We start from the raw sequence: 24390 nt of genomic DNA on the forward strand, positions 1-24390 counted from the left end.
AATTCTCCAGTTGTTGAGTCTAGTGCTGCACACAAAATTACAAACATCCTCAGTAAACTGCACACCTGGACAAGGCAGATGTTCATAAATAAAAGGCAACTTCACTGCCACAAGGAATCTGGCCCTTGTGTTGTCAAAGGCACAGAAACTGAGGGGCATGCTAACTACAGCACTTAAATGAGACCTGATTTCAAAAGACACCTTTCAGGGGCAGCTAGACAACTGAAGTGTAAATTCTGACAGAAGTCAAAAACTGTCCCCACCAACATAACAACATGGTCGCTAAATTCAGACTGATACACCAAAAAAAAAAAAAATTAAAACATCTAGGCTTTTCTTATGGATTCATTTTTTGCATTTCAGAGATACCAGGTGCTGTAAACAATTTTTTTTTACCCTGTATTGTAAACCTTAGTAAGAGGTGAAGTGAAAAGCACTGGTAAACAGATGAATGGCCACATCATTATTTCTTTATTGAATCCTTACTCTCACTTGAACCGAAAGTGCAAGGTATTAGTAAAATGCGAATGTCACAGGCACCTGAACAGAACCACAAATTGGTTTAGACTTTTGAAATTGTTTTTGTCAAAGAGCAAATAAAATAGTCTTTGGTGTAAGCTCACGTGGTGGAATCCAAGTATAACAACATCAGCTGAAACTTAGAGAAAATCCATAACTTATCTTCTGAAGGAGAAGAGTCCAAGCTTAAATGATCACACTGATTTACAGGCACAGAGCTCTTCCTAGCAGCACACATGGTCTTTCACTACACTCACATAGCCACTGGCATGCTAAATCTGATGGATTTTCAAGCTACAAGTGATGGAAAGGATGGTCAGATTTTAAATTTTTTGGATTTGGTCAGATATTAGCAGATCGCCTGGATGTGTGCAACCTGGAGCTGCCTTGAGACAGGGATGCAGTCTGCATCTGCTAGGAGTCACCAACCAACACTCAGACAAATAATGGCTTGTGACAGGAGGAAATACTGGACAGCACACTTTCCCCACTACCAGTGGCCAATTTTAAGCTGGTGGTTAGGAATTAACTTTCCTGATGCCCATGTAGTAAAAAGCAGAAGCACACCTTTGGCACCTGTTTCACAACCAGTCCTGGAGAGTCCTGACTGGAATTGAGTTTGCTAGGTGCTCACTTTAAAACTGAAAGCTATCAACAGCTGAAGTTAAAAAAAAAAAAGGACAAAAAACAACTGAAAACACACAAATGAAACAAAACAAGATAAAAACATATTTAAAAAAAACACTCCTCTTCAGTATGTTTTTGTCTTAGGCCACTGTCCTTACACCTGTGTTTCCACAGAAAACTGTGGCATAAAATTACCCCACTAAACCATCTGGTTCCTTATTTTCCAGCAAGGGTATGCCTGTATCTCCCTTATCCTTTTTATTTGCACCTCCATTGTCCTCTGACTGCCCTGATTTCTGATGAGCAAACGTGTAAGTGTCTTGGTCTATGTCCATCAGGGGCAGAGGCTCCTCCTCGGGGTTAGAAGAGCGTTTAATGTCTTTTCTGAAGGAGAATGGAGGTGGAGAAGGTGGCATGCTACCAATGGGTCCATCAAAAGGCCGGTAGACATCGACTTCTGGAGAGACGGAGCCATTGGACTCCTTCAGCAAGTGTCCATAGACCACAGCATCATCAATAACCGCATAGACATGAGACTCATTGTTTTGCCTCCCTTTTCTGAATGAGCCTTTTCTTCCAGGCATCTGGGTATTCACGTTATCATTGTACACTCCCACCATGGGATTCTGGGTTTTCTTCTTCCTGTTACAGAGGTGAAATTGTTAACAGGTCAAAAACGACACGTCTGGCGTGCTGGAACTCAGTAACAACAGCTTCTGTCCACTCATCCCAAGCACACAGTGTCAGGCAGCCTACCTGGATTAAAGGCTTTACTTGCAATTTTGGGAGAAATAACTCTTAAGCCTAGATGTTCTTTTTTAACAGAGCAGAAAACAACTTCATGCTATTTGGTTACCCACAGCTGCTCTGCTGACCCTCAAGTTTGCAAGATTAACTCCAATGTTCTCCCAAGCACTGGGATCCTGGCTGTGCAGAAGTCCCACAATTTCCACAGGCATTTGTAAGACCCAGAGACCATTAGGTCCTCACAAAAACAAGGCTATGTTACTGAAGACAAGGTAGTGGGTCAAAATGAAAATCAAATTAATTTTTCTTAATTATGCTTTCCTGAATGACTGCCCCTAAATTGGAAAGAACAAAGGCTGAACTGAAGACTTTTAAGCCTGTGTTTGTGAAGTCTTTCCTGTGTGGCAGGAAAATGTGCCCCTAACTGCACTAGTCACCATATTGCATAAATTCATTCCAGCTCTACAGCTTCAGGACCAACCACCTTGACAACACTGAGCATACATGCATGAGAAAGCCCAGGCTATCAATGACTCCAGACTCGGCTCGTATGAGTAATGCCATGCATGTAAGCTTTGCACAACCCACTTCTCTCCCCTAGGGCTCATCTCACAGAAAATTGTTCCCACTTGATGTGCAAACTCCAGAAGTTGCTGGAGGCTGTATGCATGAAAGAAAACTCTTAGTGTATCTGGATGAGTTCACATCTTGTTTGAACAAAGACTTGAGTGGAGTCATGCATGCAACAGCCACATTCATTGGGATTTCACATTGCAGGGACTGCTGAGGAAGTCCAACAAACACCTGACTCACAGTACACCCAAAAGCCTGCGCTTAAGGCCAAGGTAAGCAGTGCTCTGCAGGTTGAAGTAATGTGACTCCAGAAACACTGCTCTGCCTTTGAAGTTTGTCAATTTAGAGTAAAGAAGCATTCCTGGGGTCAACACTACTTCCACCATGTCCTCCTCATGCTTTAGACCCTGGTTCAAAGGATATCTACACATGAAACAGAGGGCCCAGCAGCTCTCCCAAAATGCTCTCCTGAACTGCTAAGTTACACATGCTGAATTATGAACTTACTTCTTCTTAACACAGCACACGGTCAGTCCAATCACTGTGAGAACTCCAGCGCCAGCCACCACAGCAAGTATGATTCCAAGGTCTGCAAATAGACAAGGAACAAGGACACTGAGCAAAAGAAGGAACACCCAGCCTTCTCCTAAAATCTGTCTGGGTTTGAACCCCTTTAAGAGCTTCTAAGCATAGCAGCTGCTGGCAGAGCAGGAGTTCCTAAGCCATGCCTGCCACAGGGCAACACAAGCCATTTCCAAGAGACTGGAGGCCAAGCAACAACAAGCTCCTGCTGTTGGCAGTGATGGACAACCAAAAAACCCAACCAACCCACCCACTTCCAAGAGTTTTTGATAGAGCTCATGCACTGCTAAACTTACCTAAAGCACCTCACATGTCTCTGGCTGAATAGGCAAGGAAGAGATGAAAGCACAGAAAGAAACAGAGAAGGACTCAAAAGAAGAAATAGTGGCATTTCCATAGATTCCCCTCAAAACCATCCTTTCCTCTGAAATACACAGGTTGTGTTGACCTGGGGTTTTCTAGGAGTCATAAAATTGATTAGGGAAGTCCATGCATGAGCAAAGAAAAATGCCGCTAGTTTCAAAAGAAGCACAGATTGAAAAAAAAAAAAAGATCAAAAAATTAGAAATTGCAAATGTGAAGCAAATTTACATAAGCAAAGCCTACCCTAAAAATGCCCCCTCATCTTTTCTTTAAAAACTGTTTATGTTCCAGGGAGATGAAAGAGAACAAGAAAACAGAATTTGCTGGTAGCAGTCAGGGCCCAATCTCCATTAAATGACAGACCTGTCCTAGGGAGGATTTCTTGCTCATGTGAACACTGAGACTAATTGAGCTGCTAACAAGAAGTGAGGACTACTTGGATGAATAAGTTTGCATAATCAAATCCCAAGCTGTTCACTAGGTCTGTGACCCTGGAAGGGAAAAACATCACTTGATCTTATTATATATTCTGTCTATTATCTCCAATTAAAAAAGCTAAATTAATTTTTTTAAAATGAAATCTAGTCTTACTACCTTGATCCTTGCCATTTCTTGCGTCAACGAAAGAAAACCCAGAAACACACCTTCCACTCCCCAAAAAACCATACCACATTAAAACCCCTCCTTCTTCCCCAGCTCCTAGAAATATCCAGATGAAACTCTGGGAAGTTTTTGAGGGACAGACTTTTCCAAAGGCAGGAATCTACATCCAAGGAGGACCATCATCCATTACTGTTACCTCAAGGGAAAGCAAGGAAACAACCAGAAAAAAACCACCACAACCTCACAGCACTCACCTAGCTGCTTGTCAGCCAAAGTCACCCAGAACTGCAAGGTCAGCTGCGTCTTATCCGCAGGCCTACAGTTGGAGACGTTCACCCAGAAGCTGTGGAGCATGTTCCGGGGCTGGGGCAGGAGCTCGTCCTCACGGCGCACAATCTCCTCTGCTCCCGGCGTCTCCTCCTTGATGTTGACGTAGGCACGGCCCGTCTCACAGGCGATGCCCATGCGGTCCTTGGAGAACCTGAGGCGGGCAGTCTGCTTGCTGGGCACAGTGATGAACCAGGATATGGAAACGTAAGGAGGCAAACCATAAGGCGAGTTGGGAGTCTGCAAGTAAACTTTAGCTTGTGGATTTGGGCTCACGGTGAATATGCACTCATCTGTAGCAAAAGGGAAAGAATAAAAGAAAACTTAATTTTGATAATTATTGTCCTTTCCCAAATCAATGTTATCACAATAAACAAAGACATACCTGCAGAATTTGCCACAATCAACTATCCACTACCTGGAATACAATGCTCCTTTTCTCTTCCCAAAATAAATCACATCACTGGTTCAGATAAAGACTGATTCTAGAGTCTACTCATAGAGTCATTGCTAAAGGATTGAACTCCTAATTTCTGTTCACCCATATGTGCTTTAATAAGCCTATTGAGAGATCTATCACTGTAGAACAAAGTAGTAGAAAATCTACTACCTTACCTTTAATATGTGGCACAAAAGACATTTTCAAATCCTGAGGGATAGACTCATTGATGAATCCTTTACCAAATGGTTTTAAGGATATGGTGATATTATTCCTCATCTGAATCTTTTCAATAGATCCACCGGGACAGAATACACCAAGATTCAGCTCTGTCTCTGGGGTGGCACTGACAATGCTGTAACTGTAGCTCGTGTTGCACCTCTGCTCTGGGATGGGTTGCTGAAGTTTCAAGGACGGAGACGTAATTTCTACGTTGATCATATCAGTGGCCAAGAGCTTCCAATTAAACTTATGCAGTCGAATTGGCAATCGGGTAATAGCCTTGGGCACTGAAAGGGAATAAATCTTCTTCTGACACCAACGAATATCCATACAGCCTGCAAAAACAAAAACAAAACCCAAAGAGCTGAGTATTTCATGCAGAGGAAATAGCTGGGCACACACAGAGTACTGCCAGGCCTGCATTACAGGCCAAGATAAGGATTTACCTAAGAAAATATCCTCTCTTAGTAACCTTTATCCAAACGCGTGTTGTTTGTATTTAAGTTTTTTCCTTAATAGGTGCAGGACACCAAAGAAACAGACAGAACCATATTCAAAGGCCCTCACTCAAGATATACCTGCTGACTGGGGCATTGCTGCAGACCAGTCAAGGTAAGGATACTTCAAATCTCTTTTCTACCTGTAGTTGAAAGCATTTGGGGAAATCCTACATCAAGGGGACATGCATGCAGAACAAGATGCCCTCCCGATGGCAACCTTGGTCCTGCATTTTCATGGGCAGATTTTTGGGTCTCTGGCTCTGTTTCCATAATTTGCAGTGACTTAGGTGACTTCTTTCTCTTCTCTTCTAGGAATAACTACGCAGTTTCTATTCTTAAAGGTAGAACGATGTACTGAACAAGGTCACCTCCAGATTCATTGCACCCATCTCCCAGCTGGCCAACACCTGGTTTCCAACCTCAATTTAAAGCCAAAGCAAGGGAACAAGTTTGGTTGACCCCTGGGGAAAAACATGCAAAAGCATTCCCTAAGAAACAGGATTAAGCCACTTTTGTAGTACCTATGCCTTTTTCAGCTGTGATCCTCAGCTGGGACAAGTCCTTGCACAGGAAGGAGATCCTGTAGACAGCACCAGAGGTTAAAGTCAAGGCACGGTCGCAGGTGCGAGGATCCTTGCAGATCAGACATATGGGCTCAGACATGAGGGGCGTGCGGCTGGGCCACCCTTCCAAGTGTATTGTCACAGTCATGTTCTTCTCCTTGCTCAGGTCAACCAAATGGGTGACATCTGCAACAAAAAAACACCCCAGAGCAATTACAGCCAAGAAGCATAGTGTGAAGCAGAACTTCCTTCACCTCTTCTTGGAACATCTGGAAGGAGAAAACAGAAGGAAAGAGGAGAAAAAAATGCAAGTGTAGCTCATAAAGGTTGACTGTCCTGTGGATAGATAGATTTTGGATCCACGCAACATCCTGGTGCTGTTCCTAAGGCACCTCTCTCTGACGTTAAAAAAAGCAAGCTGGCCTAGTGGAAGTGTCCCCGCCCACGGCGGGGCAGTTTGGAACTGGATCATCTTTAAGGTTCTTTCCAACCCAAACCGTTCAATGATTCTTCAAAGGACAGGGGGGGAAATAGGGTACCTATATACACACATATTCTATTACTACTCTTCATTTTCTGGTTTTAGCTTTAGCTACAGATCTCAGTCATACACAAAAGGTGAATAAAATAGCTTTCTCCTGTGTGGGAAATCAGGCAGACAAAAAGGCAAGTGGTCAAATGGACTTATCCAAGTCATTGGCACAACCAAGCATGTAACCTAGGACTCCCACCGCAAGGTTATAATTTTTCACAATGTATTTTCCTGCAGCAGCTAAACACAGGAAGAGTTAGATCAAGAAGTTATTATGACTGGAAAGAGCCATATTTTCTTCTTATTTAATGACAAGCACCACAGACAGCTGTGGAAGCTTTGAGAATATGCAGATAGCAATGCATTTTTAATAAGAGCAATGTTGCAGATGGCAACCTGAGGGCTGAATTTGAATCTTTGATGGAACTTATATAACTACAAAATCAATCATGAAATCCTATAAAATCCCTAGAGAAACCACTGTTGTCTCTTAAATCCAAATGGTTTATTACTTGCATTTCATTCACGGAATGACAACCTGGTTTTGATTTTTTACATGATTATCGTCTTGTCTCCTGGCCATAAATATATTAAAATTATTTTTGCTTTCAAAAGAAGAAGGGAGATAAAGCTGATTAACTGAATATAATGTTTTCATTCTGTCTAGCTTCTGAGATGCAACACACAATAAATGTAAGCAAACACAATTTTGTTAACAGCAATTCTGTGAGGATTTGCTGTTCATAAACAGAGCCAGGCTACACAGACAAAGAAGAAAGAACTGTAACCGTGAGATGCTACAGATCCTTTCTGGATATGTGACTTCAGCTCACAAGTCATTCAAACCTTATTCTCTCTAAAATTACCTGGAAACCACTAAGTAGCTCCTGACACAGTGGCAGTCAAGTGTGTACTTTCCTCCACCTGCTCTTTTGCAGTAAGTGCACCTTGATTATTAACCTTCACCTTGAACTGAGGTCAGAGTTGCAAAGTCAGAGGCTAAATCACTAACTCCTTGGCTCATTACCTAGACAGGCCTTTTATTTCTGTTTTTAGAGAAATGCTCTGGTATTATAAGTCATTGTGCTAAACCAATCTGAATTTGGGGCTAGAAAACAGAAAAAAATAATTTTCTCAGTATAGAGAAAGAAATGTAAAGAACATCCAAGAATGGAGGGGATATTCTTAGTACAACTTTTGTATTTAATGTGACTTCTTCACACTTGTTGATGTTCAACTTCCTCTAGGAAGGAAAATTAAAACTCAAAGGAAGAAAAGAAGGGAAGATGCATATTGATGCCATTACCAATACAGAGACAATTTTACATCTTTCAATTCACCAGTTAATAATACCACAGATCTTGCTATCTACCATGACAGCAGGTTTCACCTTGTTAGGAGCAACTGCTCATGCAGGGAACAAAAAACTGGGGTCACGCTTTAAAGAATGACCTTTAAAATGCTGAATTCTCATGTCTGAAAGCAGAACTATTAAAGGCATTTTTCAATTACATGATTCAGGTGCTGGAAATAGAAAGGAGTCTCCATTTATAAGTTAGGGTGTAAAAAATACAGCAGCACTAAATAGTCCATTGCAAATTGCACATTTCAGCATCGCTGCTCGCCTTGCTGTACGTGTGGTCAGTGGTACCATGGGCAATAAAACAGGCCTCAGCATTGCTTGGCAATCTCCTTAAACTCATACAGGGACCAAAGTACAAGGAAAATAACAAAAAAGAGTATTTATCTCCCTTGTGGTGCTCATGCCAGACATCTGAAAGCAACAAAAGAGGCAGGCAGGTACTTACTCTCATCAACCTGTGGGTGCTGAACAACAACTTGGAAGAGCAGGCGAAGAATGCCGGGGTTCTGGGCATCCTGATCACAGCCCTGCAGGGACATGTTGAAAGTGCCAGCAATATTGGCAGGCTGGCTGTCGCTCAGCTTGAACACCTCCGGGTTGCTGGGGGAGCCAGGGATGTAGTACTCCACCCTCTCCTCCTTCCTTTCGCAGTTGGAGAGGCTGTAGTTGTGGAAGAACACGCTTGCTCTCAGGCTGGGAGGAATCACAAACTGCCACGTCATCAGCTCATCTTCTGGAAAGCCCAGCGGGTAGTTAGGGGACATCAGGGTGATTGAAGACTCCCTCTTCAAAATGGATTCAATGATGCACAACCCTAAAACAGGGAGGGAATCACAACATATAAAATAAGTTCCAGTTACTGAAGGCACACTGGCATATCTAGCACCCAAGAAGCAGTCTTTCTTTTGACAGAGAGATCACCCACTCCAGCTACAAGCTAGGTTATTACAAAACGCTTAGACCAAAACATATATTTGAGTTGATTCTTATGTCTTCAATTACAGAAAAGGTAAGGAATGTATTAATACTGCATTTGCAGTTTAGCAGGTTAACCTTTCAAGCACATGGACAGACAAGCCTTTATTATTGGCAAGGGCAAGATCCTAATTCCTACTTCTACACTTGGATTTGCAAGAGCAAATACACAGCCTGATAAGTGCTTCTGCTTCACTGGGTTTTGGGAAACAAAAGCTGCAAGCTTTTATATAGCAGCATGTAGCTCTCTTTACAAAAACCTCCCAAATTTAACAAAAGCACACCAGCAAAGAGCCTCAGATAGGCATATTAAAACACAAATGTGAAACATGCAGGCTGCATAAGACACTTTATCCTTGGATGACTCTTGGCAGCGTGAAGTTGGGTACATAGAGATTATGGTCCCACTCTAGGACTCCAGTGATGATGTGCAAGTGTAAGGAGTGCCAGGAATTATACAAAACAGTCATGTTCTAGAAGCTTGAACCTGGACCAGGTTTCTTTTATAACTGATAGCAAAAGCACTAGAATTCAAGTACAGAGAAAGTTTTGTCATGAGATCACAAAGTAACCCACTGATTGCTGTATAATATTCCAGGTATTTTAGGAAGATTATTACACAACGGTTTATGTTACCGTGCAGGTTGAAACAGATAAATGTATTTATGCAGCCTCCTGTGCCTTCCAGGCACTGCTTCACCTTTTCCCACACTCCTCTCCTGAAGAGAGGTATTGGTTTGAGGCTCCAGAAGTTAAAGAAACTTTTTAAAAAATAAACAAGCCCAACTACACAGTTCAACCAACAAAACCTCTCTGGCTCATTCTAGTTATACTACTTTGTGTCACCTAGCTGAATTCACAAAAACAAGAAAGCAGGTATGTTTAAGTTTTAGGAAGTTTAAAGAGATTTAAAATTATTAATGTACATCAAATACTTTGACTCCAGAACAACACCATCTAACTAAACTAAAAATCATACAACAATAGTTTCCAGAACAGATGAAGTGAAAGGGAGTTAGGGATAGCAGCACCAAAAATGGAAGGTTAGCTGTGAAGAAAGGTTGAAATAGATTCTGCTGCAATCTGCAGGAGGCAGCTGCACTACTCACGTTTTATGGAAGCCCTGCTGGCTATGTTGAAGCCTGAGGTGGTGAGAGGCAAGTGCCACGGGAGGTGCAGGGACATGACAACTCCTCCCAGCAGCTTGACGCGGGACACGGAGCCGTTCCTGCAGAAAGTGCCGATGTTGACCGTGGCATTATCAATAGAGCTGTTGATGTTGTAGCTAACGGCGTCTGGGCACGTCTCTCCTGGTTCAATCTGCCTTAGCCAGGAGGTAGAAAATTTTAGTTCAAGTCCAGCTTTTGTACTTGCCTTCACGTCCCAGATGTAAGTCCTGTTAAGGCGAGGTAGCCCCGGTGGGTAAAGATGAACATCTCCAAAGGGACATGGGCCTGACACACAGTCTAAATGCAGAGAGAGAAGAACTGTGATACACTCTGGAAAGCATTCCATTAAAAGGGGAGTTTGATACTTCCCCTTCTTTGCTATTATCACAATTTTCAGGTGGCACTCATGTTTTCTTCTATGTGCACTAAAAGACACTCCTCTAACATGGTCACAGGCTGTCTCCAAACAGGACTCCCAGCCCATAGAACAGACAGGATAAACCTGCTTTTGTCAGGCTGAGTAATAGGAGGGATTCATTGTTCCTAGTATTCCACCTTGTTTGCTGAAGAATTTAGAAGGTACTTAGTGAATAGGGCAGAGTCTCAACCAGCAAAAGGGACAAATGCAGTGTCAAGAGAGCTAGAAATCACAGATCTAGAGAATCCATTTTATCCCATGTCCCCCAGAGAGTTCCTGGCAAATAATTAATCTTTAAATGTTTTACTCCTTGCCAGGAACTGTGTTTTTCTTCCCTTGGTGTCCAGATTAACAACAACAAATGCCACTGCAGGATTCTGAGGGGAAGCCAGAAAACTTTTATCTGAAAAATCCAAGCAATTGATTGACACTCAAAATAAGTAACTTTAATCCATGTCTAAGCTTTGACTTAAAAGAAGAAATATCACTAGTGTGTCTTGCAAATATATGAGATACAGTGAGCGTTGCTATCTGCATGAATCATATGAATAAAATTCCAAAACGCTAAGAGAATTATTCTTGAACATCACCCCAAAAATAAGGAAGATGTTACTAAAGACTGAATACCCAGTGAAGTTTGGGATCTAGTTGAGAAGTAGCACGTGTTCATGCCATTAAAGAGTACATACACCAGGGATAACATTCAAAGCAGAAGTAGTTTTAGTTACACTTCTGAATTTACAGTTTTTTGATCTCAATAACATTCATTAAAGATAAAGAAACATGTGCAGGTCTTCAATGTTTCTGTTGTCCTTATAGACACAACCAAGTTGTTCATCAAATACATAATATATTATTATAAGTGTTCAGAGGCTTTTGTCAGGAACAAAAAGATTCTTTGATTGGTTTATAAATTGTGGGAAAAGGAAAAGCAGCAAGGAATTAATGCAGCAAACTGCATTCTAGCTGTTTCCAGCACAGCCAAATCAACATTAATTCTGCCAGCTGCAATACAGACTTCTTCAGCTTGCATAGTTGTAGCAGTCATTCAAGGTTATTTATCAGTGCTCAAAGATTTCTTCTTACCTAAGATTATGGCAGATACTTTAATACAGCAGCAGGAAAAAAAGCATTTGCTTTTACCAGAGGAAAATTACTACTGGGGAAAAATCAAAAATCTGTATCTTACCAATATTTTTCTGAATTTCCGTGATGAAATACTTCTCTGGAGTACCACAGGTGAAGGTAAAGGTCACATTGTCCCCAGGCTTTATCTTGAGTTCAGACATGATGACATATTTCATGCGGATTCGACAGTTTGCTTGAAGACCAGGTTTCAGTTTAATCGTAACTGTGGTGTTGTCCGCTTTATGAAGAGAGATTGTAAAGGAAGCTAAGAAAGAAAAAATACATAGAACAGAGGTGTTCTGTTACTAGCCATATGAGGAGCACCAGACTCTCCACACAGCCCCACAGATGCCACAGTGTCCGAAGGAATATTAGCATCCACCTCTCAGGAGCCTCTGGTGCTGTACCAATAGAAAATGCCTCCTCTCTTCAGCAGAGACAACATAAAAACATATTTACTGCATGTGCCCAGGAGAGGTGTACAGGGAATTTGTGCACAATCAGTTCTGCTCCAATTTACCCTCACCAGTATCATTTATTTCACAATTAAAAAGTAGCTCAGCTATTCCTTCCAAATTGTTGTTCTCCTGATTTTTGTTTTCAGTTTGTTATTACGCAGCCTGCTTCATTTCTGAAGGCGCCCATCAAGTCACGACTCAATTCAGGAAGTTTATTCAGCAGTCAAACAAAAAAACAAGCTTCAGCTTTAATCACAGACAATGGTAAGAGATTAATTTCTGGGTATACCTCAACAGTTACTGCAGGCCAGATGAGGTATTCCAGCAATACCAAAAGCACAAATCAACAGATACTTTTAGGTGCAGTCATGGCCCTCTCCCACCCTCCCCACCCTTCACAACTCATTGCCTGAAGGTACAGGATGTCTGTGCAGTGCCCCTCACCAGCACAGAAGGCATCTGTGGCCTGGAACAGAGTGTGTGTGCTTGGACACTTCCTCTCTATCTCTGACACAACCATCATTGATTCACAGCTTTTGGGAAATATTTCACCCATCCTCAAGTACTGCCAGATGCAGGAGCAGCACTCACAGGAAATACTAGACTCACTGAATAAACTCCTTGCTGAATAACCTTTTATTTTACAGGTAGCAGTTTATCAAAAAAATGACTCAAACCTGATTGTCTTCTAAAAATATACACATAATATAAGACACCAGAGAGTACCAACTGGACATTCAAGATGACTATTATTAACTTCAGTTGGATGCTTAGCAAATAATGAGGGCAGCCCTGGCTGAAATAAGGCAAGTTTGCAGTAAAGTCAACCATACCCCAGCCCCAGGTGAAAATCTGAGGGCAGGACAGACAGTAAGTTTCTGCTGCTTGTTTTCATTGTTCTCCATTTCTTATTTTGGTGTATGGAAGATAGAATCTCAGTTTCTACAGTACTTGAGCTTTTAGTGTATATGAGAAGAAAATCATGCATATAAAAAAACAGTAAGAGATCTAGAAATAAAGGTACCCCAAGCTTGGTTCAAAAACATCTCTGCCTTGAATGGTACATCACACAGGGCTGCATGACAAAGCTCTGCCCATATGCCAGGTTGGGAATCCTCGTGCTCATTAACCTCAATGAAAAAAGATTTGTGCTGGCAAACCCAGCAGAGCAGTGCCCTGAGGGAGCCCTGAAGCCATTCCAATTACCAGGCAGCATGTCAGGAAGGTGTAGGAGAACAGCTGGCTCACATACATCTGCAGGATGCCCCAGGCTCTGTCCAGCTGCTCAGCATCCCTGGAGCACCAGTCTGCTCCACACCAGCTGGTGCAGGGGTGATAAGGAGCTGATCAGAGCCCAGACATGCAGGGGCTCACCTGGTGGGGTTGTGGGGAGCAGGGCTGAACACACCATGGGAATCCTTGATCAGCAGAGCCCTCTTATGTCACAGAGCACACCAGAGACCCTCAACAGACAGACCCACCCAGCTGAAAGCTCCAGTCATCGCAGCTGCTGAAAGCAGCTTATTGCATTAGTGACTCAATTTCAACAAAAACCATCTGTTCTATTGAAGAGAGGCTCAAAAACCTCCTAATTTTTACAGGAATCTCATGGCTTTGCAGGACCTGACTTTCACTGGAATGCTTTGCAAAAGCCCCAGGGACCGAGCAGTCAGCATAGTCCGTCCCTGAGACTGGAAACATTGTGGCTCCAGGTTTGGTAACATCAGGCATCAAAACCCCCACTGCTACAGGAAGCAGGGCAGAATAGAGTACTCAGAGGCAGAGCCCATCATGTATTTATCTCAGTTTCGTTGGTCTTGAGCCTTTTTGCAGCTTTTCTACACAATCTTGGAGTCAAAAGACTTAGTAAGTCCTTGAAACTGCCTTACCTATTTGCCTCCAGGATCAAAGGTTTCAAATGAAAATCTCAAACACCACGAGGCCTGGAAGACTGCAGCACATATCTTTAACCACAAGTTTACCAACTCTCTAATACCATTAGTAAGTACCTGGTCACTGAGTAACTTTCCTACTGCCTTTAAGTGACAGAACAGTTCTCTGACCTGAGAGCCTACACTGCATTCTCCTACCTCTTCCAATGGCTGGCACAGTTTACATCTGTGTTTCTGCCTTAGAAAAGAGGTTTTCAATATGGATTTTGCTGAGGAAATAAAAAAGATGATGGTGTAGCTGGGAACTGCCTGTACAATGACCTTCTAGAGCAGACAGGGGACAATTGCGGGGGCAATGTCCATGGGGTGGGGAAGAGAGGAAAGCCAAGCAAGCTTTACTCAGTGCTGCTCTTCCTCATTCTTCAGGAGGAAGCAGTGTCCAGAAAAGAAAGTTTAACAACTACTTCCAATCTAGCCCAGAGTTCTATTTTCCATACCACTGGGTTCTTTTTGGGTTCTCTTGGGGTTTTATTTTACAACACTTAGCGTACAAAACACCTTTGACCATGATGTTCATAACTTTTCCACTGTTTAAGTCATCCAGATATGATGTGTTAATAACATAAACCAAATAATTAATAACTATGGACAAAATACATTTCTTTCTTGCACAAGGTAACTGCCATACTCACCTTGTAAGTTTATAAGTATTACTGAAAAGTCTGCTTTCTAATTCTCTGGTCAAACAGTTATCACTGCTCGTTTCCCCATCCCTGGGACAGCACAGCCATATGGCCAATCTGGCAGGACAGGGACCAGGACCACCAACAGCCAGCACTCATCCACCACATGCTGGCACATGGCTCTAATTTTTAGTCATGAGGATTAAGTTTAGGCATAGCCTTAAGCACGTGACTAGTTTTAAATCAAAACAAATACACACCCTGAGCCGAAACCAAAGAACAGAAATTTTCAATGCTTTGAAATCAGCAAAGGCTCCTACAAGGGTCAAAACAAAGTATCCTCTTCCCCAGCCCCTGAAAGACCCAATTTGGCTTTCTGGGCTTTTTTCCCCCCTCCTTTCTGCTCCTCTTACTGACTTCATGACCATATAATCATTCTTCATTTGATCTCTCTGCAAGAATATCAAATATTTGTCAGGTCAATATTGTTTTCTAGCACAGATTTATCCCATTCCTCAGCTTTCCTAAACAGAACCTGCCCAAAATCACAGAAGTGTTTTCAATGATCAATATAAATATATATATATCATCACAGCAGTAGGCAAGAAAGATGCAGATCTATACCAAATCAGGCCAGCAAAGTTGCCTGCTAGAAGCCCACATAAGAACAGACACCTCCCATGCATAAACAAACAGCTTGCACAGATGAAAATCCACAGATAATAATTTTGGCCAAGAAATAAGAGCGTGGTGCTCTTATGCCAACAGCAGCCAGCTGCTAGGGATGTGCTAAGCTGCATTAGACTATCAAATCTAATAGGAAAAGTAGAATAAAAGAATCATGCGGGACGTATATGCAGTGATCCCAAAGTCATTAAAAACAAACGAACAAATGGCTAAAACTCCCCAAACTACAGCCACACATGAGCAGCACGACAGAGGGACTACTTAAAGAGCACCTTCATTGGAGAGCTTTTATAAACACGAGTGAGTCTCCCCATGAGTCACACCAATCTCTCTTTGTCTGTGACTCCCACTGCATGCCTTTTTATTAGGATTACCAGTAACTGGACACATTTCTTGAAAAGAAGCAATTTCCACGCCTTATTGCTGCTGCACAGGGATGACACACAGGATATCCAAACCAACATGAGGAAGCATTGCCAAGCTGGATCTCGTCTCTGTCTATACAACAATGGAATTGTTCAGCTAGAAGATGTTAGAGGTACAGCCTGCAGTCCTGAGCTGGTTCATAGCTGATGCAGACAGCTGATCTCACCCTATTCTTTTTTCATCTAAGCAATTACAGTTTTGCAGCCTCCCCGGATGTTTCATCAACTGCCCTAATCTCAATTGACACCCTGCCTTTCCACAACTGGATTTTTCTACTGCTCATCTTCATTTCAGAATGCCTTCATGAGAGTTTTCTCATCACAGCATCCCTCTATTGCTAGAGTAATGCCCCTCTCTGCACAAACACAGCTTTTTCTTAAGAGGATGATATTTTCAAACTTTTATGTTAGCACTCAGAGCTCTTCCACTGGGGTTAGAAGCAAGCTGCATAGTGTAAAACAAATTAAATTTCTCCAGAGAGTTGAGCCTAAATTTATTTACTGACAAGCTCATAGTAATTTTAACATGTGTATATGTCAAAAGGAGATTTTTCCTGTACAAGAGGGAGTGCAATGTAGAAGACAGCTGGCAAATAGTCAGGGCAGTAGCACTCATACAGAGTGTGTGTACGTATACACAAGCAAAGGACTTGGCAGAACAGCAATTTTATGGCTATGTAAAGTGCCTTGCTACACAAAGTAGGAGCTAGAACAGAGTCCAACTAGTTTTGGCTTGACAGCTGCATTTTATTGCAGTAATTTACCCATAAGGATCTATGGATTGTTTCACACGACTTGACTGGGTGGATTAAAACAATCAAAAAAGCCCCAGTCAGACCAAGAAAACAAAACCTACAACGAAATCCCAGATGTTAATTTATCCCGGAATTATGTACAGAAACTGTGGGTTTGCTCATTCTGGTTAAATCACAGGCTTGTTCCATGACAGCCATTTTTACCGAAACCCAGTTGGATGGGGCTGACTCAGCCACCATTCATGAGCTGGAGGAGCCGCAAGACGAGTAGCAGCAACTTGCTCTGATTATGAAATACCGGTATCCAAAGCCCTGTTCTGCCTCAGGGGGATCTGAACCCACACAACCAACACACCTCTCCAGAGAACAGGCTCGTTCCCTGCAGGAATTGTGCCACCAGCTTGGGACGAGGATAGCACAGGGATGCTGTTTGCCACTACAGCTTGGCAGGTTCTCCTGGAGGCTCACTGCCTCTTCCGAGCCCCTGCAGGGATGCTGACCTGCAGGCACTCTCAGAGCCTGCTGAGGTTATTCCACTACACACAATCTGCTGCAAGAGCCATGGCAAGAGGGTGGGAAGCAAGGGGTATATAACACAGTAACTCAGTGTGGTGGTGCATCACCTCACCACCACACTGAATTCACACCAGTGAATTGTGAATTGCATCACAATTCACTGGACAGTTCACTCAAATTGGCCAAAAGCACATCAAGGAATATTTGAAAGAGTAAACGTCTCCCTGCTTTGCCAACTCAGTTGTTTTGCACCTGTCTTACTAACATCTTTGACAATTTGAGTCTATCTCTCCAGTCCAACTGCAGCACCCAACTGCCTAAGCACCATCCACTTCTCCAGTCTCACCAGCAACGTAATCCAGGTGACTGCCCTCACAGTCTTCAAACCCTTAGCAAAGTTAGTCAGGGACACACAGACAGTTAGGACTCCTCTCACCTCCTGAGCAGGGCTGTGAGCAGCAAGAGACATCACAATCACAAACTACAGCCAACCCTTCTTCATTTCAATGTAAACTACTCCCTACATTACATGATTATCTCCTGGTATTTGGACCTGTCTTCCACCACCACACTTGTCTGGGATATGAGGTCCATATTTTGTGAAAGGATTACTTTCAGGGAATCACCCAGAATATCACAGTGATAAACTCTGCAAAGCTTGTAAACTCTTAGGAGATAGATGTTGCCAATTGCTATTATGCCATGCTAACCAGGCCTCAGGAGAGGGCTCCTGGGGAAGAATGCCCATTTCTCAGCCATCACAGAACAGCCCCCTAATCTTCACTTCTTCTAAAGTGATTGTTTGAACTGATAGCCAGGATGGGGATGCAAAGCAGGCGAGAGGCAGGTCTTTTCCTCCTCGTCAAGGAGGAAGGGCAGACACTTCTGGCATAGTGATGTTACAAGCCATTCCAACATAGCTCACCAGAGATCTGTCAGCACCCCAGGCCAACAAGGTTGCTCACTCAAAAGTTGTTAATTCATTAATTTGTAATGCCTAACAGGAATAAAATACCTTCAGATTTAAAATAACTGAAGAAAAACCCCAAAAACTATACATTTCTGTACATATACAGCTTTCTCTAGAACCTTTCTGGAAGATAATTAAGACACATATAAGTCATGCAGATTTTTTTAAAAGAAACTTTTTTTCACCACAAGTGTGAAAGAGACACTGCTGACTCTCAGCTGCCTTTTCCTAATTATTATTTTACAGATATGAAGTGTTGTTGCTTCTGTAGAAGCAACATTGTGAGATAGAGAGCTCAGCAAGCCTCTGTCTATGAGCTGACCACCAGCATACAATGTATAAAATGTTTGACACGTAGGTCTGCACAGCTTGAGGAGAAAATGTCACACTGCCTGGAGAAACACTGACACCACACAGGTCCCTGCAGGAGCCTCCCTTGATCAAAGAGGTGTTTGCTTGCATAGTTTTTCATCCCTACCTTGATTTAAGCCAGCAAAAGGACAACATCTCAGAGCATGTCTGAGCAGCTCTTCAGTCTTGGCTCTGGTTGACAAAGGTGTAAAAGCGCATTTCGCAAACAGGGATCCCTCCCACACCAAACATCCTGCTGTCAGCTCTTAGTCTCACTTCTGATGAACTCCAAATCCTCTCTTTCCACTCCTCAAAGCTTGCTCTCTCCTCTGTCTCACAGCCAGGGACTCAGAAAATCCAGGACCAACTCCAAAATGCCAGCATTATCCTACCTCCAAAATAAGAGTTTGATCTGACATCAAGTAACCACACTCACTTTGCTCCCCAAGAAAACAAAAGGCACAGCTCAAAGCAGGCTGCCCTCCCTTGTTAAAAGGTGTCCAATAGAACAGGTAAAGTAGAGACTTTATCCCTGGTACAGGAGACAGATTCTTAAAAAAACACTTTTTCCACAGTAATGGCAGCCTGGGCACCCACAGGCAGACTAGATCTTACTAACATATTGAAATGCCTATCTACTAGACACTATGGCACAGTTCTTCAGCTGAAGGTCTTCCAGGAGGTCCCATCAATACTACCCACACCAGGCAGGCTCAGCTGCAGGCAGCAAACCCTTTCCTCTGTCACCAGCCAGTACAGAAACTCAAGATGTTGCTCTGCTCTGGCTGTAAAGGCCAGCAGCCAACAATGCAGCCCAGCCCACGTCCTTTCCTTCACACCCTGGTGGCACAAGCAGATGTGAAGCAAGAAGAAACCCTATGGTAACATCTGCAAGATATTCAAGAAGTTTACGAATCAAAGGATGGTGACCTCGCCCTACTGGCTGAATCCTACTAAGAGAGCACAAAGTCAGCAGCTGCTCTTCAGGAACTGGTTAATGGTTTGGTTCCAACAAGCCAACCCCTGCTGCAGTGGGTGTGTTGTCCTCTCCAGAGCTGAGGTTTGACAGAGACACCTGAGCAGCACCAGTGAGTTGGATGCTGTCCCAGAAACTGCTGGAAGTGCTTTGTTAAGTGATATCTTTAGCTTTTCCCCCCTGTCAGGCAAAGGTTTATAAATTACAGAAATTATTAAAGGTGCAGATTTTAAAAAATATTTTAACAGAAGGTTACAAGAGTAGTCCAACAAAAGAGCTCATTTAGATCAAAACTGTCATCCAAGACTATTTTGCCCATATTCTCTAGCTAATATGTGCTTTGCTACAGCTGAGTCTTTCTAGGAGCTCTTGCAAAGACACCAAGACCAGAAAACATCCAAAGGGAGAGCTCCAGGGAGCACCCAGAAGAGAGCAGGAGTTTGCTGCTGTAAGAGAACTGGTCAGCTCAGCTCAGAGGCACATTCCACTCATGGCAGTGGTGAGCAGCCCTCAGCTTCCCCCACAGCCCCAGGAATAACCCAGCACCACCACTGATCCCACCGCAGTCACACCACGAAGGGGTACAACTCCACACACATTCACTGCTCTTCTGCCCAGCACCTGAAGGAGGTCATGTTTTTCCATCAGCAATTACGGAAAGCAAATGAGAATGGATTAAAAAAAAAAGAAGAACTGGTGAAGAAAGGAGCTATTCAGCCATCATCTACACTAATCTGCAAACAGACCATGCCCCTGTCACCCACAGCTTTAGTCAACACAGGTAAAGCCAAAAGTATCTTGACTTTGCTCTCAGCACAGGAGGGTACCTCACGCTATTTCCAATTTGAAATATTTTTGGAATGCATTAAGAACAAAGTTGTTCAGCCTCTGCCTAAGACTGAGGGTTTGGCAGTTGTGGATCACAAAGCTTTTCATTTACCATATGCTGGTATAAATATCAATTAGGCTAAGTGATAAGGGCTACATTAATAAACTGAACCCTGGCAACACTTATTTGTAAAAATACTGCTGCTGCTATTACATATTTCAAGAACTCAAGATTATTTTTCAGTAGTTTTCTCCTACTTTTTTTTTTCTATTCCAACATTATCTGTAGATAAGATAATTCATACAAGCAATTAACAAGCCTAAGCACAACTGACCCAAATAGTATCGGATATCAGGCTGGGGAAAGGTTCTTCCTCTATTTCATACAGCAAGCCCTGATTTCCATCTAGAAACTCTCCTTGTAGTATAGCAGGGCAACACACAGAATTGTAATAAAAATGAGAGGAAGACAACCTTCTAGCGAACAAATAACCTCCTCCATGTCACAGGTCCATGGTGGTACTCCGGACATGAGATTCATCAGCCTCAAATCCTCTCAACTTGTTTCTCCCCTGACTAGTCCTTTGCCTTGAATCAGTGCCAAGAAATAATCCTTTTCAGCATGCTTTCCCCTAATTATTTTTGGCTGCTGAGCCACCACATCAAATGACAACCCCAGGCACAAAAAAGACACCAGCCACCTAAGGAGCCAGGCCCAGGAGCTGGCTCATCACATCTCGTTTCTTCTCTCCTGGGCCACTTTGTAGCCAAGGGGCTGCTATTTGTTGGTGCTTCCAGTTTTGAGTAAGCCCAGGAACAAGATTCCAGCTCTTGGGAGGAACTTCATTCACACAACTCCAGAGACAACAAACTTACTGGGGATCTCTAGTGGGGGGCACTCAAACTGGTGGTTATTTGTGCTGCTATGGACAATAAATTCAGCTCAGTGTACCAATGTTTACATTGATTCACATTCCTATCACCTTACACAATCAGTCAACCCTTCCCATCACCTCTACATCCCTTCAGACTTATAGACGAATGAAAAACACACACAGACAAGGCTCACCTCTTAAAAACAAAGATTTCAAATACACAAAGTTCTGGAATTGCGAAAAGGAAAAAAAAAGGGGATATTTTCTGGAAGTGAATTTAAGGTAGTAGTATCAGAACTGAGACACACTATAAATAATTTACTATAAACACATTAGTTTCTAGAGGAAAAAAAGTTAGCACTCCAGACTGATAATGGCACGAGGCAAGCAAAAAAAAAAAAGGTCTCAATCGAATGAACAAATGGTGATTCAGAGTGGAAATAATCCAGTTTCCACTGACTTTCAGAGGAGAACAAACATGGTTGTTATTTATATTCTGTCAGAGCAGCAGAATGACCCTGCTAACAGCTCAGGGCTTTTTATTTTATTAAATGAAGCAGCTTTACATGTTAGGACTGACGTGTGACTCAAATCAGTCAGTTGCCAAGAAAAAGATGACTGGAGGGTAGAGCAAGAATCAACTTGGCACTATCTCTAAATTCACTTATTATAACAATGACATTTTAAAGACAAAGCCCAGAATATACATGCAGATTTTATCACATTAATAAAGATACTTTAAACCTGAAAAACGTTTATGTTTCATAGACAGCACAGAAACCTGATTAACTTCATTATTAGTGCCTCAAAGAAACTCATTTTTAGTTGGAAAACACACTTTCAAAGGTCAGATATGCAATACTCCGTTCACACTCCCACGTCCGTGCGCAGCCAGCACACCAAATACTTCTTTCTGTCGTTTTCCAGCTATAAGTTAGGACCAATCTTTCACTTGATAATTTACTTTACGCATTAAGTTGCATCTCAAGAAAACCCACAAGCTCCTCTGAGAACAATGTGACCAGCCATGCCCCACCTACACCTTCCTAAAGGAACACCACTGTAATACTGTACCTGCTGGGAAAGGGTGGAGCAGGGAGGTGAGAGGAGAAAGAACTTCACTGAGGATGATAAGAGACGGCTTTAGAGACAGGCACACCAAAATTTGTAGCTGTCCCAGCAGAGCATCACCACTCCCCAGGAGGAGCCACGTGTGCCTCATCCACACCCCACGTGCACACCCAGCCTAAACCCGGCCTTGCTGAAAGGAAGGAAGCTCCAACCAAGGAAAGGGAAGCAGCCAAGGCACAGCAACAGCAGAGCCAACATCAGCTCCAGAGCAACAGGAACTCTTTAAAAATTACAAACTACGCAGGCCTGCAGAGGAAAATCTTAACTTGAGCTGTGTTGGGCTTTCAGGACAAATCTTTGCTCAGAGAAATGTTCCAACAGTTTTGGTTGTGCAATAACAACAGCAGTTCCCACTGGAAGGAAGGACACACAAGGTCTCACGTGCCAACAAACCCGGGAAGGCCCCACTCCCCTCTGCCTCACGTCCCGCTCACACCATCCCAACCTTCAGTCTGCCAAGGTAGCTGAGTCTGAGCCACCTCTTTTTGGGGGGACCAGGGCTTCTCAAAGAGGAGGAAGCACCACGTTAGAGAGTTTGAGAGGGTGACAGAAGAGGACCTGGCACACAGGAGTGGTGGTGCTTGTGCAGGAGACAGACCAGCGGGTGGAAGCCTGCGGTTGGAAAGAAAAGGACTGAAGGAGGTAGGAAGAGGGGCCACCATCAGTGGCAACAAACCACTGGGTCTACCAGTGGCGTTTTGTGTGACTTAACTGTCACTAACTTTGCTGCAAACAGCAACTTCAGGATTTGCCAAAGAGCAAGGCCAGAGGTTGGGGTGCTCTTTCTCCCACGTTCCTCTAGATTAAGCTAAAATCCTTGGACAGTCTGCCTCCTCTGCTTCTAGTGCTGAGCCACCTAAGGTTTTAAATATTTGTTTACTCTGAAAACAAAGCACAATTATTAAACGGCATTATATTTTCTTTTTCCTTTGAAGAGGCTTAGAGAGGCAAATTGATGTTATTCACTCAACTCAGAGGCAATACATTAAATGCAAATATTTTATTTAAAAGACTGCACGGCTTGAAACTTAAACCTTAGGGCTGCCCAATTTCAAAGGAAACATTTTGCATGTATTGCTCATGATAATAATGGCCTGAGCTCCACTTCAGCAGAACCAGTGCAGTCAAAGGCAATAGAAACATTAAAAAGGCATAAATTTCACATCCAGACTCTTTAGGCAATTTACAGTCACTTCAAATAACTACCAGTTATTTTGTACATAAGGACTCGTACCTCAAGAGCCTTTGAAAGGACTACAGATAGCAGTTAAATAGACTATTTAGACTTGAGGATGAGCATTTTTTGTAATCAAGCAGCTTTGGAAATTGAGGAAAACACCACACTCTGTCCCTGTGTTCATAACTGGAATTCTTTTGGGGTTGCACACAGGGTTAGATACATGGGATTTCAACAAGCATCCAGGAATTTCAACAGATGCAGAGCTGGTTGTGGGCCTTAAACTATTTGACTCGGCTGGGCATATAAACCTTTCAATTTCCCTGCATACGGTCTACCCGTTGTTCTATATCAATAATATCATTCTCTGCTGAAAAACTCGGGCAACTGCACGATCCCACATAGAACACAGACCAAGGAGCTTCTGCTCTTTACAGAGAGTTCAGCTGCCCCTCTGGCGTCCAGGGAAAAGGACTTTGTGAGGTTACTTGCGTAGTCAATACTCCAGCAAGCAAGGATGTAAAAGATCAAGTAATTTTTCTTGTTAGCATTTTCCAAGAGAAAGAAAAGGGAGCATTCTGACTAGAAGTGCTGAAACTGAAATGTCCCACCGCACAAACATTACGGGCGCGATTCTACCCCACCACCCCTGCCCCTTTTAAATAACTAATAGTTATTAAATCAGCAGCAGCACACGGGGATAAAGGCAGAGTTATCAGTCTCTCGCCTACGGTGCCGCCAACCAAAGCGAGCCCGGGCTCAGCCGCGCATCGGGCGGGTCCCGCCGGCCCGGGCAGCTCCTGAGGGGCGGCGGGGAGGGGATGGCAGCGGAGCCCCGGGTGGGGGTGATGGGAACCGGGGTGGGAGTAGGGGGAACCGAGCCGAGGGTGGGGGGAACCGAGCCGAGGGTGGGGGGAGCCGGTCCATCCCCATCCCTGTCCCTGTCCGTACCTTCCCGCGGGATCAGCTGCGCCGAGGCGGCCAGGAGCATGGCCAGGAGCGCGGCCAGCGCTCGG

At 43.3% G+C, this 24390-nt stretch overlaps 1 protein-coding gene across 1 annotated transcript; it reads right to left on the bottom strand.

Moving 5' to 3' along the window:
- Nucleotides 1-1183: 1183 nt before the first annotated feature.
- On the bottom strand, nucleotides 1184-24390 carry CDCP1 (CUB domain containing protein 1). Its single transcript, XM_066572056.1, has 9 exons — nucleotides 24326-24390; nucleotides 11712-11915; nucleotides 10045-10401; nucleotides 8406-8774; nucleotides 6024-6251; nucleotides 4957-5337; nucleotides 4269-4634; nucleotides 2974-3055; nucleotides 1184-1788 (listed from the first exon to the last, which is right to left on the bottom strand). Exons 1-9 carry the CDS (start codon nucleotides 24363-24365, stop codon nucleotides 1338-1340), a joined length of 2478 nt encoding a protein of 825 aa, XP_066428153.1. The 5' UTR covers nucleotides 24366-24390; the 3' UTR covers nucleotides 1184-1337.

The sequence above is a fragment of the Molothrus aeneus genome, chromosome 1 (assembly GCF_037042795.1).
Source record: "Molothrus aeneus isolate 106 chromosome 1, BPBGC_Maene_1.0, whole genome shotgun sequence".
Classification (NCBI taxonomy): Eukaryota; Metazoa; Chordata; class Aves; order Passeriformes; family Icteridae; genus Molothrus; species Molothrus aeneus.

Bases quoted from the DNA above. Each gene is read 5' to 3' on its own strand.
- CDCP1 (XM_066572056.1), bottom strand. From the start codon at position 24,365: ATGCTCCTGGCCGCCTCGGCGCAGCTGATCCCGCGGGAAG. The intron at 10,402-11,711 runs GTAAGATACAGA...CTCTGCATTTAG, and splicing joins GGAAATTCAGAAAAATATTG to ACTGTGTGTCAGGCCCATGT. The intron at 1,789-2,973 runs GTAAGTTCATAA...CCTCTGTAACAG, and splicing joins GTGTGCTGTGTTAAGAAGAA to GAAGAAGAAAACCCAGAATC.